This window comes from Anomaloglossus baeobatrachus, chromosome 4, assembly GCF_048569485.1.
Source record: "Anomaloglossus baeobatrachus isolate aAnoBae1 chromosome 4, aAnoBae1.hap1, whole genome shotgun sequence".
Taxonomy (NCBI): Eukaryota; Metazoa; Chordata; class Amphibia; order Anura; family Aromobatidae; genus Anomaloglossus; species Anomaloglossus baeobatrachus.
The window spans coordinates 55823829-55843511 of record NC_134356.1 but is presented as its reverse complement, the minus strand read 5'-3'; the positions used below and the strand labels follow the sequence as shown (position 1 = coordinate 55843511).

Here is a 19683-nt window from a genome sequence, read left to right as displayed (position 1 = left end):
GATTTTAAGATTCAACTTCTACGAGAAAATAATGGTACGTCTCAAGTTCCTGTTTGAGGCCTTAGGATGAAAGGAAGTGCTACCAGTGTGAGACATGTAATGACTGACAGTCTGCTCTTCAATGTGAAAAAAATAAGGGTAAAGGGGGCTTTACACGCTGCGACATCGCTAATGCGGAGTCGTTGGGGTCACGGAATTTGTGACGCACATCCGGCCGCATTAGCGATGTTGCTGCGTGTGACACCGATGATCGATTTTGCATCGTTGCAAAAACGTGCAAAATCGCTCATCGGTGACATGGGGGTCCATTCTCGATTATCGTTACTGCAGCAGTAACGATGTAGTTCGTCGCTCCTGCGGCCGCACACATCGCTATGTGTGACGCCGCAGGAACGAGGAAGCTCTCCTTACCTGCCTCCCGCCCGCTATGAGGAAGGAAGGAGGTGGGCGGGATGTTCCGGCCACTCATCTCCGCCCCTCTGCTTCTATTGGGCGGCCGCTCAGTGACGTCGCTGTGACGCCGCACGGACCGCCCCCTTAGAAAGGAGGCGGTTCGCCGGTCACAGCGACGTCGCCGGGCAGGTAAGTATGTGTGACGGGTCTGCGCGATGTTGTGCGGCACGGACAGCGATTTGCCCATGTCGCACAACAGATGGGGGTGGGTACCCACGCTAGCGATATCGGGACCGATATCGCAGTGTGTAAAGTAGCCTTAAGACTTCGGCACTTTTTATTTTGTATGATCAAAAAAAGAAAAATTGCAGGACATGTTGTTCTATCACATGTCCTGCAATTTTTCTTTTTTTGATAATCAAAATAAAAAGCACCTTTGGAAAAGCAATATCGTCTCTCGTCTTCACTTTCGAGTGCTGAAGTCTTAGGCTACTTTCACACTTGCGTTCAGCGCAGTCCGTCACTATGGGGAATAGCGCAGTCTGTTAGCGCACTGCGCTATTCTCCATAGACTTGTATGGATGACGCACTGTAACAGAAGTGTCAGCGTTGCATCCGCTGGACGATGCAGCGTCGTTATTTTGACGCTGCGTCGGGCGGATGGAACGCTGCATGTAACTTTTTTTGAGCAGCGGAAACCTTTATTTTTCACTGCGCATGCTCTCTCTTTTTTTTTTTTTTTTTTTAAATCACAAACTTTATTTTATTTCTCGGTGGCCGAACGTTCAGCTGAGCGCTCGGCCGCCGGCATGTCAGGGCACTCAGCTGAGCGCTCGGCCGCCGGCATGTCAGGGCACTCAGCTGAGCGCTCGGCCGCCGGCATGTCAGGGCACTCAGCTGAGCGCCCGGCCGCCGGCATGTCAGGGCACTCAGCTGAGCGCCCGGCCACTGGCATGTTATAGTGCTCGGCCGCCGGCATGTGAGAGCGCTCGGCCGCCGGCTATTAAGAGCGATCAGCTGATCGTTCACAATAGTCGGCTGCCGGTACTGTAAAGAAAAAAAATAAATAAATAACGCTTTCCGTTATTTTGTACGATCCGTAGCATTGCGTTGTGCCACTATATCCAACGCATCCGTTGCATCCGTCACACAACGCAATGCTACGGAAGCCGTTCAACGCAAGTGTGAAACTAGCCTTACCCTTATTTTGTTCTTGTCTTTTTGACTTCAGAGCACCAACCTATATTGACAGTGAGCCAGACTTACCCTTTTGTATAGTGCTCTTCAGTGTGAGACATGTAATGACTGACAGTCTGCTCTCCTGATCTACATGTCTCTTGCTGGTAACGCCTCCTTTCATTTACAATAATCTCTGGAGGTAGATTTTCAGGGAGATCTATGTCCGGCCCAGAGATCTTAACAGCTCATTTACATATTCAGAAATACATGGATTTCTCTTGAATAAGACATCGGATTGCATATATCAAGGTGTCATTTTATTCAGCTTTCTATGACCTGCATGCCCATATAGATGGCTTAGGGGGGTTAATTCTACCTACAGATTCCCTTTAAAGGGATTTTTCAACTTGATCATTGGGTATCCACCTATGAGATCACCACTGATCTCACGAGTACAGCGCTCAGCAATCTTCAGCACTCCCATAGATAAATCATGGCGTTGTAGGGTATATGCTTGGGGACCACTGTCCTCTAGAAGGGCATTTCAGAGTTCTATTTTTGTGTTTGGGGCCAACAGTCCTGACAAACGGACCCTAACTGATCAGCAAGTTATCACCTATCCCATGGATTAGTGATAGATTATTCTCAACTTTGCAACCTATTAAAGGGAACCTGTCACCTCTTTTTTGGCCTATAAGCTTTGGCCACCACCACCGCGCTCTTATATACAGCATTCTAACATGCTGTATATAACATCTCAGGTCGGGAGTATAACATAAAAAACACTTTATAATACTTACCTAACGGTCATGCTGTGGGTCTAATGCCCATCTCCGTTTTCCAGTTCCCACCGCCGCCTCTTTTGGCCATCTTTGATCTCCTTGTCTAGCCGCGGTGCATGACGGGTCCGACATCATACACACTCGCCGACATTCAAGTCCTGAGCAGGGCAGATCAAAGCATTGTAGTGCGCCTGCGCAGGACCGGCGAGTGTGTATGACATAGCGTCATGCACACAGGCTTCAGAAAGAGGACGAAGATGGCCCGAAGAAGCGGCACCGGAGCAATCCGTTAATGGATCCATCCTTCATAGACTCCAATGTTAAAAAAAAAGGATCTGGCAGAAATTATTTTGCCAAAGGATCTCCTGCAGGATCCCTTCTAACGGATGATTACTAGACATGTGAACTCAGCCTAAGGCCTCCTTCACACAACCGTGTCTCCGGTACGTGTGACGTCCGCTTTCACACGTACCGGAGACACGGACACACGTAGACTCATTCAAATCAATGGGTTTGTGCACACGTCCGTGTTTTCACATGGACCGTGTGTCCATGTGGAGCACATGTGTGTCCGTGTACTCCACACGGCGATATGTCTATTTTCTGCCGGCAGCACAGGTGTCACACAAACCGCACATTGATGTGATCCGTGTGACATCAGTCTGACACATACCGGAGAAAACACAGATCACAAAAATAAAGAATTTTTATACTTACCTGTCTCCAGCACTGCTGTTACTTCCAGGCCACCTCATTATGTTCATGAATATTGACTGCACCACGAACCCGAAAGTAACAGCAGCGCTGGAGACAGGTAAGTATATAAGTTCATGACGTCAGTGTGCTATCTGGATGTCACACGGATAACACAGGAACAGAATAGATAGAACACACACATGGACACACGCGCACACATACGTACCTTCACCACGAACCGTGCAAAACGTTCGTGTTTTGCACGGACATGTAAAAAAGGCCTAAGTCTGCTTAGACAGGCCGACCGGACTTCCATGAGCACAGAACATAGGCTGCCAAAGTTCTCGGCAGCACTTCTGTTTACACATTACTATGTGCTGCCGAAAATAATGTTGGTTTTTTTTTTAAGACAGTTTAAAAAAATCATTGCACCCAAAGAATTAACGTTTTGCTCGTTCTCCGGGTGATCGGCAGCCTGTTTCCACTGCAAGGTTATGACAAAACTAGCGTTCTTAGACCATGGATATCTCAAACTCTAAAAAAAAGTATAACTCCACCATGTGTATAGACATAAATGGCTATATTCGCCAGACATTAAATCCTGTCTACTCCGCCATCCCGACATAGTGTCCACCCTTCAGTCTCGCTCTTAACAAGCATCCGCTGCAGCTGCCACTACACACGCTACCCAGCAGCTGTGCCAGCCTGTATACCGGAGCACTAGCTCCATATTCAGTGCTTTGCCATCCATCGCTCCGACAACTTTTTTTTCCCACACTAATTCCACCCACCTCCTGACATCCTGCACTAATCCTGGCTCCCACTGTGAACGCGCCACATCCTGTATTAATCTCACTTTCCCCCTCTTTTCATACTCTTCATCATGTTGTAATCCTTCCTGCCCCTCCGCACTTGCTAATAATCCCACCTCCCATGGGACAAATATAACATCCCGTGCTCAGAGGTGTTACATGCTCGCAGAGCACCTCGCCGGTGCGCACACACATACGCAGGCCATTATTCCAGGCAGGCATCTGGCAGCTCTTAAAGAGACAGATACCTGTTTTCTGAGGTCCGATTATGAGCAGCTTGGGAAAACGGTCACAGGTTTTCTCCTTTGACCAAATATCTTTATGCCTCTTGTCCTCACAGGGATCCTGTAATAAGAAGGAAAGATTACAAATGATTTTCCACCTCATATTCAGCTATATCTCATGCTGGAAAAGCTGGGTGGGACAGAATACAGTCCAAATTTACAGCTTACACAGCTTTCTTACATTTCTGAGATCCCAGGTTGCCCATTTATATGCCAATACTCCATTATGATGCATAACTAGGAGGATAGAGTGGTCATATTAATGGACATGGGTCTCTATACACATAGCACTTGTGTACCGCACTTCCCAAAATATCACCGCACATGGTTTCACTACCAATTTCTACATTTTTGGGGGCACATGCATTTACATCAGTCAGCAAACTGCATATCTGGAAATGAAGATTGCATACTAAATCCACGTCAAAGGAGTATATAAGCTTTAAGGCCATATTCACACTTTGAGTATTTAGTGAGTTTTTTTACCTCAGTATTTGCAAGACAAAACCAGAAGTGGATACAAAATACAGCAATGGTGCTCGTGTTTTTATTATATTTTTTTCAGATTCTTCCACTGCTAATTTTGTCTTACAAAAACTGAGGTAAAAAACTCACCAAATATTCAATATGTGCATGTGGCCTTACAAATACTGAGGTAAAAACTCACCAAATACTCGAGTGCACGTGGCCTTAATACTAAGATAAAAACTCACCAAATATTCAATATGTGCACGTGGCCTTAATATTGAGGTAAAAACTCACCAAATACTCAACGAGTGCACGTGGCCTTAATACTAAGGTAAAAACTCACCAAATATTCAATATGTGCACGTGGCCTTAATATTGAGGTAAAAACTCACCAAATACTCAACGAGTGCACGTGGCCTTAATACTAAGGTAAAAACTCACCAAATATTCAATATGTGCACGTGGCTTTACAAATACTGAGGTAAAAACTCACCAAATACTCAACGAGTGCATGTGGCCTTAATACTAAGGTAAAAACTCACCAAATATTCAATATGTGCACGTGGCCTCAATACTGAGGTAAAAAGTCACCAAATATTCAATATGTGCACGTGGCCTTAATACTGAGTAAAAACTCACCAAATACTCAACGTGTGCACGTGGCCGTAAAGAGCTCGTTCTGATGGAAGAGATTGTAGCTGTTTTATGTCTTTTATGAGCTCCTCTCTGCTTATTTATGTCCACAGACCACATCAAAGTTGAATGTGTACGGTAAAGGTCCAGTCACACATAACGAGATCGTTAACGAGATCGTTACTACGTCACAGTTTCCGGATCGTTGTTAAGTCGTTGTTGAGATCGTTGTTGAGATGTCACACAGTCATTCTCCCAACGACTTTAGTAACGATGCAGAGGGGGCGCGGAAAAGGTGACGCAACTACACGCCTACGTGTCACACTTTAAGTTCTCATCTAGGTCGTTAACGGTATCATTGGTATAGGTGTCAAACATACAGATCCATCCTGCCCAGCAGGACTCTAATGAGCCAAAAATGGCCCAGGACATACAGCAACGACCAACGATCTCACAGCAGGGGGCGAATCATTGGTGCGTGTCAAACATAACGAGATCACTGGTGAAGTCGTTGTTTCGTCACAGAAACTGTGACGTAGCAACGATGTCGTTAGCGAACTCGTTATGTGTGACGTGGCCTTAAGACCATATGCACACATTGATCATTTGAGTTTTTACCTCAGTATTTGTAAGGCCACGTGCACACATTGAGTATGTGGTGCGTTTTTTTACCTCAGTATTTGCAAGACAAAACCAGGAGTGGGTAATAAATCCTGAAGTGGTGCCAGTGTTTTTATTGTATCTTTTCTCTGATTTTTCCCACTTCTGATTTTGTCTTACAAATACTGAGGTAAAAAAACCCCTCACCAAATACTCAACATGTGCACGTGGCCTTACAAATACTGAGGTAAAACCTATAATACTCAACGTGTGCACGTGGCTGTAAAGAGCTCATTCCGATGGGAGAGATTGTAACTGTTTTGTGTCATTTTCGGAGCTCCTCTCTACTGATTTAGGACCACATCAAAGTTGAATGTGTACTGGAAGACCACATGCACACGTTGAGTATTTGGTGAGTTTTTTTACTTCAATATTTGTAGCCAAAACCTGGAGTGGGACAATTAGAGGAAAAGTATAATAGAAACACGGCCACCACTGCTGTATTTATCACCCACTCCTGATTTTGGCTACAAATATCGAGGTAAAAAAACTCATCAAATACTCAACGTGTGCACGTGGCCTTATCCTACACATTCAGCATTGATGTGGTCTGTGATAGATCAGCAGAGAAAGACATAAACCAGGTACAATCTCTGCCATCTGAATGAGCTGTTTATAGCTACGTGCATACGTTTAGCGTTTGGTGAGTTTTTTGTTTTTTTTTTTTACCTCAGTATTTGTAAGACAAAATCAGAAGTGGAAAAAATCAGAAAAAAAACATAATAGACACACGGGCACCACTGCTGTATTTATCACCCACTCCTGGTTTGGTCTTACAAATACTGAGGTAAAAACCTCACCAAATACTGAATGTGTGAACATGGCCGAAGAAGGAGTTGAGACTAAAAAAATAAAAAAAAAACAGGAAAAACAAAAAAGGCCATTTTTGACAGCCTGAATAAATGTACAGATTTTCATAAAACAGTATAGGTAGAAAGTGAAGTAATTCTGTGCAACTACAAACAATATTAGGCCCTGTTCACACGTTCAATATTTGGTGAGTTTTTTTACCTCAGTATTTGTAAGACAAAAGCAGGAGTGGGTGATAAATACAGCAGTGGTGCCCGTGTTTCTATTATACTTTTCCTCTGATTGTTCCTCTCCTGGTTTTGTCTTACAAATACTGAGGTAAAATACTCACCAAATACTGAACGTGTGCATGTGGCCTCAACTGAGAGCAGCATAGTGTAGAGACAGAGACCCTGATTCCAGCGATGTGTCACTTACTGAGCTGTTTGCTGTCAATGTTTTCTCTAGCAGTTATACAGAAGCTCATGAATATGCAAGACTACTAGGCAGCACACCAAGTAGTCCTGTAATGATAATCTCCTGCTGATTAAACAGTGATTTTATCAAAACTACACTAAGCAGCCCAGTAAGTGGCACATCGCTGGAATCAGGGTCCCTGTCTCTAAGTTATGCTGCTCTCAGATTAGGCGTAAAAACCTAGTGACAGATTCCCTTTAAGGAATTGTTAGTTTGGAGATTCCCTTTGATACTGGTATCTGGTCAGTAAAGTGGACAAGTAATGATTCTCTTCTAGCTCTGTATGGCTGTGTGCTCGGCGCGGTTCTGGGAAGAGATGATGCTTCATGTAGTAAATCACCTCTCGCCTTCCCTGAGGAGATTCGCTGCTCGGCAGCTCTGGACGCTGTTCAAGCTTCAGTCTGCTTTGCGGTGGGATAAATAATTGGAACATAATGGACCAGTAAACTCTACTGGAACGTGTGGGGCTAAAGTGTCTCCAGTGGCTTCATGTATAAAGGTGGTCATACATCCCATACAGCCGACAAGGGGCCATCTTTACAACAGGCCCTGTATAGGTGGCTGTACACATTAGAGGAATGTCTGTGATGGAACAATCATTAATAGTGTATGGGTCTGTTCTCACTATCCTCACGGCTTTTGTGTCAAAAATCAACACATCCTGTACTCTCCAGGGGGCTACGCTGCGGCAAAAGGTGTCTAGTAGGGGCTTAGATGTTGAGAACACATGCACACTCAGCCAAAAAGAGCATGCATGTGTATTTTAGGGAGGGCAGGAAGAAAAGCTGCGAGGCAAATACGCATTTGTAGTACTACTGACTAAAGTGCATGTCTAACTTCAAGCCATGCACAACCTGTCTCCTCCCTACATCTGTGACCTAGTCTCCCGGTACTTACCTGCACACAACCTCAGATCCTCACAATATCTCCTTCTCTGGTCCTCTCTTATCTCCTCTTCCCACAATCGCGTACAAGATTTCTCCCGTGCATCCCCCATACTCTGGAACGCTCTACCTCAGCACTTCAGACTCTCCCCTACCGTGGAAAGCTTCAAGAGGAACCTCAAGACCCACCTCTTCCAACAAGCCTACAACCTACAATAGCCCTCAGTCCAGCACACCACTGCACAACCAGCTCTGTCCTCACCTACTGTACCATCACCCATTCCCTATAGACTGTGAGCCCTCGCGGGCAGGGTCCTCTCTCCTCCTATACCAGTCTGTCTTATACTGTTAATGATTGTTGTACGTATACCCTCTTTCACTTGTAAAGCGCCATGGAATAAATGGCGCTATAATAATAGATAATAATAATAATTAATAATAACTTTACTAGTGGTATGTCTGAAAACAGCCATGTGACATTCTCCAATGACAACTAGTATAACTATGATTTCAGCTCTGGAGTACAGTCCATGCTGAGCACTGCATTCTTACACCTCACCTAATAATACACTCATGGGCATAAGTGGGTGAAAGAAGGAGTGGAAACAATGATGTCAGCCCGTCGGTTCATTCTTGGCCGGCCTTCTCCATTTCCTGAACGTGATCCAGTGTTTTAAGTCATGTCTGTTAGCTGGAACGTTTTTACTTTTCTACCTTTACTTAATCAATTGTGTTTCCCTTACCTGCCACAAGGGGTCCTTCTCCTCTGGAAATATCTGGAAATACTTATGGGCCAGCTGTACCGGAGGCAGAGTCTGCAGTTTGAGGTTTGTCCAGGTGTTCAGAAACTGCACCAAGTGCTTGAACGTGTACAGTCCCAGGCGATCATTGCCGTAATTAGACAAGTGGGTCATAAAAATGCTGATCTGAAATAAAACATTACATCCGCCAGTCAGGAAGAACTAACACACCCAAAATATATGTATACAGTATATACTGTATGTACATACACACAATAGACATCGCAATGGTCAACCAAAGAAACTGAGTGCACGTGCTCAGCGTCATATCCAGAGGTTGACTATTCAAAATAGACGTATGAGTGCTACCAGCATTGCTGCAGAGGTTACAGGGGTGGGGGGTCCGCCTGTCAGTGCTCAGACCATACACCGCACACTGCAGAGGTTACAGGGGTGGGGAGGCCCGTCTGTCAATGCTCAGACGATACGTCGCAAACTACAGAGGCTACAAAGGTGGGGGGCCCGCCTGTCAGTGCTCAGACGATACGTCGCAAACTACAGAGGCTACAAAGGTGGGGGGCCTGCCTGTCAGTGCTCAGACTATACATCGCAAACTACAGAGGCTACAAAGGTGGGGGGCCCGCCTGTCAGTGCTCAGACTATACATCGCAAACTGCAGAGGCTACAAAGGTGGGGGGGTCCACCTGTTAGTGCTCAGGCCATATGCCGCATAATGCATCACATTGGTCTGCAAGAAGGAAGGAAGCCTCTTCTAAAGATAATGCACAAGAAAACCCGCAGTTTGCTGACAACAAGCAGACTAAGGACATGGATTACTGGAACCATGTCCAGTCGCATGTCGCAGACCATGTCGCAGCTCTGTATGTAGGCATTTACGTGATATTTAGTCATGTGAGCGCTGCAGCTGAGCAGCGGTCGCTGATGGGCAGCAGCGTTCTCTCTATTAAATGTAGGGAAGTATCAGCGTTGCAACTAATGCTACGCAAGCATCCAAAGAGACAGCACCAGCATCACAGGAACAGTGAGTATATGTGATTCTTAGTTTACATCAGGCACTATTACATTTAAGAAAGGATTGTCTAAGTAGTGGACAACCCCTTTAAAGTTTGCCTGTAATTACAAATGCCACCACTGGAGGGCTAGATGGTATCACCATAGTCTGCGGATATGACTACGGACGGGGCTGCAAGGAGATCAGACCCTGGTGGAAGCAAATCCAGAAAGTGTGAAGAGTTAATAGTTTCTTATAAACTTCTTCTGCCATACTAGATACGACAAGATATAGAACAGATCATATATATTCCATATCCGCAAAATATGGATAATAGCTCTGCAGGTCCAAGATATACACATCGGCCAACTATCTGATGTGTATGGGGGCCACCAACTCTTCCCTGAAAGAAATATCTGGTTGTAAGACTATCGATGGCCAATCCTTTTGTTTTCAGGGGAGATAAGTTATTAACAGAGGAGTCTGGTAACAGTTTTATCCTCTCTCCCTGTTGCCTATACTTGAACGAGCAGAGCGAGGTGTTCATGTGTACGGGGGAGTCGGGGGAGATAGCTGTCAGCCAAAATCATGTGTACGGGGGAGTCGGGAAAGATAGCTGTCAGCCAAAATCATGTGTATGACCAGCTTTATTGAAGACAACTGCTGTGAGGATCTTTTGGTGGGACAAAATCTGAAAATCAGTGCTGCAGTGTAAAACATGGGGAAAGGAAAGCAGCAGTGTGAGCGTCTAAAGGCTCAGAGAAAAAATCAAACTCCTCCCCCACAACATTCTAGTCAACAAATCAGGAAGCAGGTTTCCAATTTCCAGTATATAATGCATCTCATGTGAGATATACAGTATATATATATATATATATATATATATATATATATATATATATATATATATATATATATATATATATATATATATATATACATACATACATACATACATACATACATACATACACACACGCATGCACGCAGGGTGGTCCAAAAGTAGGTGGACAGTATGCAATAGGGTTATCAAACATGGTGTAAACTTAAACTGACTCAGTTGTCCTTGGCAACCAATCAGATTCCACCTTTCATTTTCCAAAGCGTCTGTGAAGAATGAAAGGTGGAATCTGATTGGTTGCTAAGGACAACTGAGTTAGTTTCACTTTACACCATGTTTGATAACCCTATTACACATACTGTCCACCTACTTTTGGACCACCCTGTATACATATGTATATATATATATATATATATATATACTGTGATAACACGCTCCGGGATCGCCTTTGCTGGGTTCAAAGGGCACGTATTCACCTCAGGCAGACAGCCGAATTCAAGGTGTGACTGACGCTTGGTCAGGTTTATTGCAGTGAAGCATAAACAAAAAGAAAAAAAAACACCAACAAAATAAATCCTTGCCTGTCCGGCACTAACTATACACAGTGTTATCCTAACTACCAACTGGAGGGCTTCTCCCTTCCAGCTAAACCATACAAACATCAGGCACTGCTCCTCACAAGTGTCTCCTACACAGCCAGGCTTACTGTGTTCCCAGATGGAGACACTCCCCCAACTTCCCAGATTCCTTTTACCTCCGTCCTTCACCTCCCATTAATCCATTAGTAGCCAGGTGATCCTGGCCAGGCTAAGTCACATAGGACCGATACCGGGGTGAGATATACCTGCCCTCATCCACTAATCCCACATGAGTCTCACATATCCCCCCCCTCTGCTCAGACCACCTCGGCTGAGCAACGGCACCCACAAAACAGTGCACACGAGACAGGGCATCAGCATTCCCCATCCGCACCCCCGGGCGGTGCTCCACTGTAAAACGGTAGGCCTGAAGTGCAAGGAACCACCGGGTCACTCGGCCATTCCGTTCCCTATTCAAGTGCATCCACTTGAGAGGGGCATGGTCAGTGATCAGCCGGAACTTCCTTCCAATCAAGTAATATTTAAGGGACTCTAGAGCCCACTTAATGGCTAAGCATTCTTTTTCCACTATGGCATAGTTGCGTTCATGCTTATTAAGTTTCCGACTAAGATAAAGGACCGGATGTTCCTCTCCGTCCTTCAGTTGTGACAATACAGCCCCGATACCGGCATCAGAAGCGTCCGTTTGGACCACGAACTCGCTGCGGAAGTCAGGAGTCATTAGCACAGGTTGAGAGCAAAGAGCTAGTTTTAAGTTATGGAAGGCTTCTTCGGCTGCCGTGGTCCATTTGATCATGACAGAGTCTTTCCCTTTGGTAAGGTCCGTCAGGGGAACAGCGGTAGCCGCAAAATTGGGAATGAACCGTCGGTAGTAGCCGGCTATTCCCAAAAACGCTCTCACCTGCTTCTTGTTGACTGGTTGCGGCCATTTCTGAATGGCTTGTATCTTGTCAATCTGGGGTTTAACAATTCCCCTCCCAATTACGTATCCCAAATACCGGGCTTCTTCCAGCCCGATATGACATTTCTTGGGGTTTGCTGTTAGACCCGCCTCCCGCAGGTCCTCAATCACAGCCTCTAGTTTCTGGAGGTGCGTCTCCCAGTCCAGGCTGTATATGACTATGTCATCCAAATACGCAGAAGCATAGTGCCTATGGGGCCTCAGGACTCGGTCCATCAACCTTTGAAAGGTTGCCGGTGCCCCGTGTAGTCCAAACGGCATATACACATACTGGTATAAACCTTCCGGTGTAGAAAACGCGGTTTTCTCTTTAGCGGCCTCTGTTAGCGGGATCTGCCAATAGCCCTTCGTTAAGTCTAGGGTCGTGATATACCGGGCTTTTCCAAGCCGATCTATTAATTCGTCGACCCGTGGCATAGGGTATGCATCAAATTTGGAGACCGCATTTAATCTCCTGAAGTCATTGCAGAATCTAATGGAGCCGTCTGGTTTCGGTATTAACACAATCGGACTCGACCAGGCGCTATGCGATTCCTCGATTACACCTAACTCTAACATGGTCTTCACTTCTCGGGAGACAGCTTCCCGCCGAGCCTCCGGTATTCGGTAGGGCTTTACCTGAACTGTTACCCCAGGCTCTGTTATGATGTCATGTTTAATGAGAGTGGTCTGCCCGGGCTTTTCCGAGAAAAACTCGTGATTGTTGATTACAAACTGCTTGACGTCGGTCTTTTGCCGCTCCGACAGAGTCTCCGCCGTCCCGACATCCGGTATGGTCTGCTTGCAGACCGGAAGGGCCAGACCTGCTGACAGAGCTGGACGGTCCTTCCAGGGTTTTATCAGATTCACGTGATAAATCTGTTCAGGCTTCCTTTTACCAGCCTGGTACACTTTGTAGTTTACCTCACCCACCCGTTCCTTAATTTCAAAGGGGCCTTGCCACTTTGCCAGAAATTTGCTTTCTGCCGTGGGGACCAGGATCAACACCCTATCTCCGGGTGCAAAAGTACGGATCTTGGCCCCCCTATCATAAATCCTTTTCTGTGCTCCTTGAGCCTGTATCATATGCTCTTTAACGATGGGCATCACCGCCGCAATACGGTCCTGCATTTGGGTTACATGGTCTATTACGCTTTTGAACGGGGTGACCTGTCCCTCCCAGGTTTCTTTAGCGACATCTAACAGTCCACGGGGACGTCGGGCGTACAGAAGCTCGAAAGGAGAGAACCCGGTGGAAGACTGGGGCACCTCCCGGATGGCAAAAAGCAAATACGGGAGTAAGTAGTCCCAGTTCTTCCCGTCCTTGTCTATCGCCTTACGGAGCATCTGTTTCAAAGTTTTGTTAAACCGTTCGACCAGTCCGTCCGTTTGAGGGTGATACACGGAGGTGCGTAACTGTGCTATTTGTAACAGCCTGCAGAGTTCTTTCATTACTTTAGACATAAAGGGGGTTCCTTGGTCTGTGAGTATTTGTTTTGGGACACCAACCCGACTAAACACATGGACCAGCTCCTTGGCAATGGTCTTGGTGGCCGTGTTACGCAAAGGGATGGCCTCGGGGTAACGAGTGGCATAATCCAAGATGACAAGGATGTGCTGGTGTCCTCGTGCAGACTTGGGGAGGGGTCCAACTAAATCCATCCCAATTCTCTCAAATGGGATCTCGATGATAGGCAGAGGTACTAAGGGGCTACAGAAACGGGGCCTAGGCGCAGACATTTGGCAGTCGGGACAAGACTCGCAATAGGTGCGAATATCGTGATGCATGCCGGGCCAAACAAAACAGTGTAATATCCTTTCGGTAGTTTTCTGGACCCCCAGGTGTCCCCCCATCATGTGTCCGTGTGCCAGGTCCAGCACTCTCCGCCTGTAGGCTCTCGGCACAACCAATCGTTGTACTGTGTCATCCCCCTTCTTCTCTATCTGATAGAGAAAGTCATTCTCCAGGGCCATGTAGGGGTAAGCCAGCCTAGTACCTGCATCCACCTGCACCCCGTTTATCATTTTAACATTTTTTATAGCCTGAGTAAGGGTAGGATCTCTCATTTGCTCACTTTGGAAGTCATCTTTCTGGACTTCCAAATTCAGCCAAGAGGAAGGGGGACAGCCACCCGTGTCCGCCTCTGCCCCGGGTTCATCGGAATCACCCGCCAGAACTGAAAAGGGGAACTGGGGGTTGTTTTCAGCGGATTCCTCCTCTGAACCCTCTTGTGGGGCATCCTCTAGTGGCTCCGGGCCCACACAAGGTGTGGGAGAAGGATCATCCGTGCGGCTACCCTGGGGTACTAATTGGTTCTCCCACAACTGCCAGAAGTGGGGAAAATCCCTGCCCAAAATGATATCATGCAATAGTGCTGGTACTAGTCCCACCTTATGATGCACAGACCCATAGGGCGTAGTAATGCAGGAGACCGTTGTGAGGTACGAGCAGGTGTCTCCATGCACACATGTCACAGAAAATTTATCTGACGGTCCCATCGGGACTGTTACCAGACTGGCCTTTACCAGAGTCACCACACTCCCCGAGTCCAACAGCGCAACAACAGTATTGCCATCAAGGGACACTTCACACAGGTGTTTTTTCATATCGCCTTGACATGCAGCAACACACACTACCCGTGCAACCATAGCCCTGCGTTTTTCAAAGTCCGTGACATCACACTGCATCGGTTCTGCAGTTACTGGACAGTTTGCAGCAATGTGGCCCAACTCCTGGCAGCGGAAACACCTCACGGGCCCCTTGCTGAGACCATAGTTTGGCACCTTAGCCCTCACAGGGCCAGCAGTCCTGTTTTCCTCCTCCACTGCCTTAGGATATTTTCCTCCTCCCCATGACCCTGGAACAGTCTTACCAGATCCTCGTCGAGAAGGGGAAGAGCGAGGATGTGTAGCATCGTCCATAAGTCCTTCTGCCAAGGAATAACGCTCCACTAGATCCACTAGCTGATCCGCTGTCGTGGGGTTTCCATGGCTTACCCACCTCTTCAGAGATGGCGGTAGAGCTCTTAGGTATTTATCCAGAACGATTCTTTGTACCATCTCTGGCGCCGTCAAAACCTCGGGCTGTAGCCATTTCTTGGTCAAGTGAATGAGGTCAAACATCTGTGACCGCGGTGGTTTATCGGGCTGATAAGTCCATTGATGAACTCTCTGTGCTCGCACGGCCGTCGTCACTCCCAGCCGGGCAAGGATCTCGGCTTTTAGTTTATCAAAGTCATGCGCTGCTTCAGGCTCAAGATCAAAGTAGGCTTTTTGGGCCTCACCTGCCAGAAACGGTGCAAGCAAGTCGGCCCATCGCTCCTTTGGCCACTTTTCCCGCTCTGCCGTCCGTTCAAACGTGGTCAGGTAAGCTTCCACATCGTCCTCTGTGGTTAATTTCTGCCAGCACCGACTCACATGAATCACCCTCTGGTCAGCCTCCGCATTATTCTCCGGTACGGTCGCCAGACGCTGCGCCACCTGCTGCAAAAGTTGGCGGTCTTTAACCGTCGATTCCACCAGTTCCTTCAACTGTGCCGACATCAAGCGATTAGCCTCCTGCTGCACAGCTGCGGATTGTACCAGCGCTTTCACCACGTCATCCATTATGATGCGCTGTAACGTGCTGCCCGCATTCTCCACCACAATGTGATAACACGCTCCGGGATCGCCTTTGCTGGGTTCAAAGGGCACGTATTCACCTCAGGCAGACAGCCGAATTCAAGGTGTGACTGACGCTTGGTCAGGTTTATTGCAGTGAAGCATAAACAAAAAGAAAAAAAAACACCAACAAAATAAATCCTTGCCTGTCCGGCACTAACTATACACAGTGTTATCCTAACTACCAACTGGAGGGCTTCTCCCTTCCAGCTAAACCATACAAACATCAGGCACTGCTCCTCACAAGTGTCTCCTACACAGCCAGGCTTACTGTGTTCCCAGATGGAGACACTCCCCCAACTTCCCAGATTCCTTTTACCTCCGTCCTTCACCTCCCATTAATCCATTAGTAGCCAGGTGATCCTGGCCAGGCTAAGTCACATAGGACCGATACCGGGGTGAGATATACCTGCCCTCATCCACTAATCCCACATGAGTCTCACAATACATATATATATACGTACATGTGTATGTGTGTATATATATATATATATATACACAGTGCCTACAAGTAGTATTCAACCCCCTCCAGATTTAGCAGGTTTGATAAGATGCAAATAAGTTAGAGCCTGCAAACTTCAAACAAGAGCAGGATTTATTAACAGATGCATAAATCTTACAAACCAACAAGTTATGTTGCTCAGTTAAATTTTAATAAATTTTCAACATAAAAGTGTGGGTCAATTATTATTCAACCCCTAGGTTTAATATTTTGTGGAATAACCCTTGTTTTCAATTACAGCTAATAATCGTCTTTTATAAGACCTGATCAGGCCAGCACAGGTCTCTGGAGTTATCTTGGCCCACTCCTCCATGCATATCTTCTCCAAGTTATCTAGGTTCTTTGGGTGTCTCATGTGGACTTTAATCTTGAGCTCCTTCCACAAGTTTTCAATTGGGTTAAGGTCAGGAGACTGACTAGGCCACTGCAACACCTTGATTTTTTCCCTCTTGAACCAGGCCTTGGTTTTCTTGGCTGTGTGCTTTGGGTCGTTGTCTTGTTGGAAGATGAAATGACGACCCATCTTAAGATCCTTGATGGAGGAGCGGAGGTTCTTGGCCAAAATCTCCAGATAGGCCGTGCTATCCATCTTCCCATGGATGCGGACCAGATGGCCAGGCCCTTTGGCTGAGAAACAGCCCCACAGCATGATGCTGCCACCACCATGCTTGACTGTAGGGATGGTATTCTTGGGGTCGTATGCAGTGCCATCCAGTCTCCAAACATCACGTGTGTGGTTGGCACCAAAGATCTCTATCTTGGTCTCATCAGACCAGAGAACCTTGAACCAGTCTGTCTCAGAGTCCTCCAAGTGATCATGAGCAAACTGTAGACGAGCCTTGACATGATGCTTTGAAAGTAAAGGTACCTTATGGGCTCGTCTGGAACGGAGACCATTGCGGTGGAGTACGTTACTTATGGTATTGACTGAAACCAATGTCCCCACTGCCATGAGATCTTCCCGGAGCTCCTTCCTTGTTGTCCTTGGGTTAGCCTTGACTCTTCGGACAAGCCTGGCCTCGGCACGGGTGGAAACTTTCAAAGGCTGTCCAGGCCGTGGAAGGCTAACAGTAGTTCCATAAGCCTTCCACTTCCGGATGATGCTCCCAACAGTGGAGACAGGAAGGCCCAACTCCTTGGAAAGGGTTTTGTACCCCTTGCCAGCCTTGTGACCCTCCACGAGCTTGTCTCTGATGGCCTTGGAATGCTCCTTTGTCTTTCCCATGTTGACCATGTATGAGTGCTGTTCACAAGTTTGGGGAGGGTCTTAATTAGTCAGAAAAGGCTGGAAAAAGAGATAATTAATCCAAACATGTGAAGCTCATTGTTCTTTGTGCCTGAAATACTTCATAATACTTTAGGGGAACCAAACAGAGTTCTGGTGGATTGAGGGGTTAAATAATAAATGACCCTCTGAATAAACTTTTCTCAATTTAAAAAAAATAAATAAAAAAGAAATAACATTCTTTTTTGCTGCAGTGCATTTCACACTTCCAGGCTGATCTACAGTCCAAATGTCACAATGCCAAGTTAATTCCGAATGTGTAAACCTGCTAAATCTGCAGGGGGTTGAATACTACTTGTAGGCACTGTATATATATATATATATATCTCTAACCACATATATATACCCATATATATATATATATATATATATATATATATATATATATATATATATATACCCATATACATACCCATATATATACACCCATATATATACCTATATATATATATATATATATATATATATATACACATACACACACACACACACACACACAGTATAGAGAGAGAGAGAACTGTCATGTATTTCTGTAGTTAGTCTCCCCTCCCGATCCCATTGAATTCCCAGCTCCCGGCACTTTGGGGACTCCCGGATGGGTTTGCAGCCTTGAGCTTCTGCAATTTTTATGCTTCAAAGTAAAAAAAAAAAGAAAAGTGCCAAATGAGAATACATTATAGACGTCGGCCGTGCTGCAGCGAGATGGCACATATGGCACATTACGCCGAATCTCTTGTCAAGCTGCAATCCAAGGAAATGTCTCCTGCTGCCGAGGAAAAGTGAGCGGTGGAGATAATCCGTGCGTTTGCTGTAGAATTACCACTAGGCTGCTATTGGGAAACGAAAGGTGAGGGGGCAGCAGAGAAAAGCTAAAAATGGTCCCCTTCCTGTAGCCAGACTGCGTTTGACCTGGGCATCTTTTAATAGGTCCTGATTGCATTTCACTTTCACATGAAAAGTTAAAAAAAACCATCCCAACAATTCCCCCTTTTCTTTAATCCTATGTCTCATATTACAATCAAAACTGAGAAATATATAAAGAAATCTTCTCCATGTCCTAGAAGATCAGCCATGTCCCTCTCACTGTCCTGCATGTGGCTGTGAGACAGCTAGCTGCAGCAGGAGCCTCCCCCCTCTAGTCCGTGTTCCAGCAGAACAAAATATTACAATGCTACATGTCCATGAGACCCCCGATAGTCTTACGACATTCAAACTGTAGGCCGTGCTGGACCATGTACTCAAAATGTGTGAGATCACTGTGATTTCTGATGGGACTGGATTTGCTTTTCCCAGAAACCTAACACCCTTAAAAAAAAATCTCTCCAAAGGCAATCAATTGGTCACCCCAAGTTCTGCTCCCAACACCCTTACAAGGCAGTTGATTTTCCATGGAAAATGATTTTTTCTATGCTGCCGCCACTTATAACAAAAAGATTTTGCTCAAAGCTCGCCGAGTGGCATCAGACGCTGTTCACACTACAGTTTCTGGCACTCCTCACTATAGTTTCACTGGTGTTTCTGAGTTACACATGCTTGCTCGGGCGTCGACCAGCTGTGTGCTCATTAATTATCAGGCTAGCAACAGTTAAATTCTGCTAGCCTGCTGGTTATCTCTGGGATCACATATTGTTAGAAACCTATCACAGTTATTCCCCGCCTTTTTAAGATGGTGGAATCTGTCTTCCCACGCCAACTATAGCTTTGCTGTTGTGTCCCAGTTATCCTGGTGATTATATTTTGTGGTACTTGGAGTTATTCTCTCATCGACTTGTTATTTCCTCCCAGCTCTTTATTTTCCTCCTTACCGCTTATTGTCTTATACCTGTGTGTAAGCGTGCTGTGTGATAGTTTTGGTTTCCCCTGTTTGTCTATCGCTGTTGGTTTTATTACACTCCTGTCCTAGCCCTCCTCCTGGGTAGGGGGTATAAAATCAGGGCTGGTCAGGCGCAGGGTCAGGAAGGCGGCTCATACATCCTCACCTTCAAAGGTAACTTTGAGATAAGGGATAGCTAGGGTCCCCTTAGTTTTAGGGCCAGTCTAGGGACCC

The 19683-nt window shown here is 46.1% G+C and overlaps 1 protein-coding gene across 2 annotated transcripts in view; it reads right to left on the bottom strand.

Annotated features, from left to right (window-relative positions):
- Positions 1–19683, bottom strand: part of NDST1 (N-deacetylase and N-sulfotransferase 1) — a 142904-nt gene that overhangs the window by 28046 nt on the left and 95175 nt on the right. For both annotated transcript variants that reach the window (XM_075344347.1, XM_075344348.1), the window contains exons 8-9: positions 8801–8983; positions 4111–4207 (exon numbers count right to left, since the gene is read on the bottom strand). In XM_075344347.1, coding sequence (XP_075200462.1) covers positions 4111–4207; positions 8801–8983 — 280 coding nt within the window. The remainder of the gene's footprint in view (positions 1–4110; positions 4208–8800; positions 8984–19683) is intronic.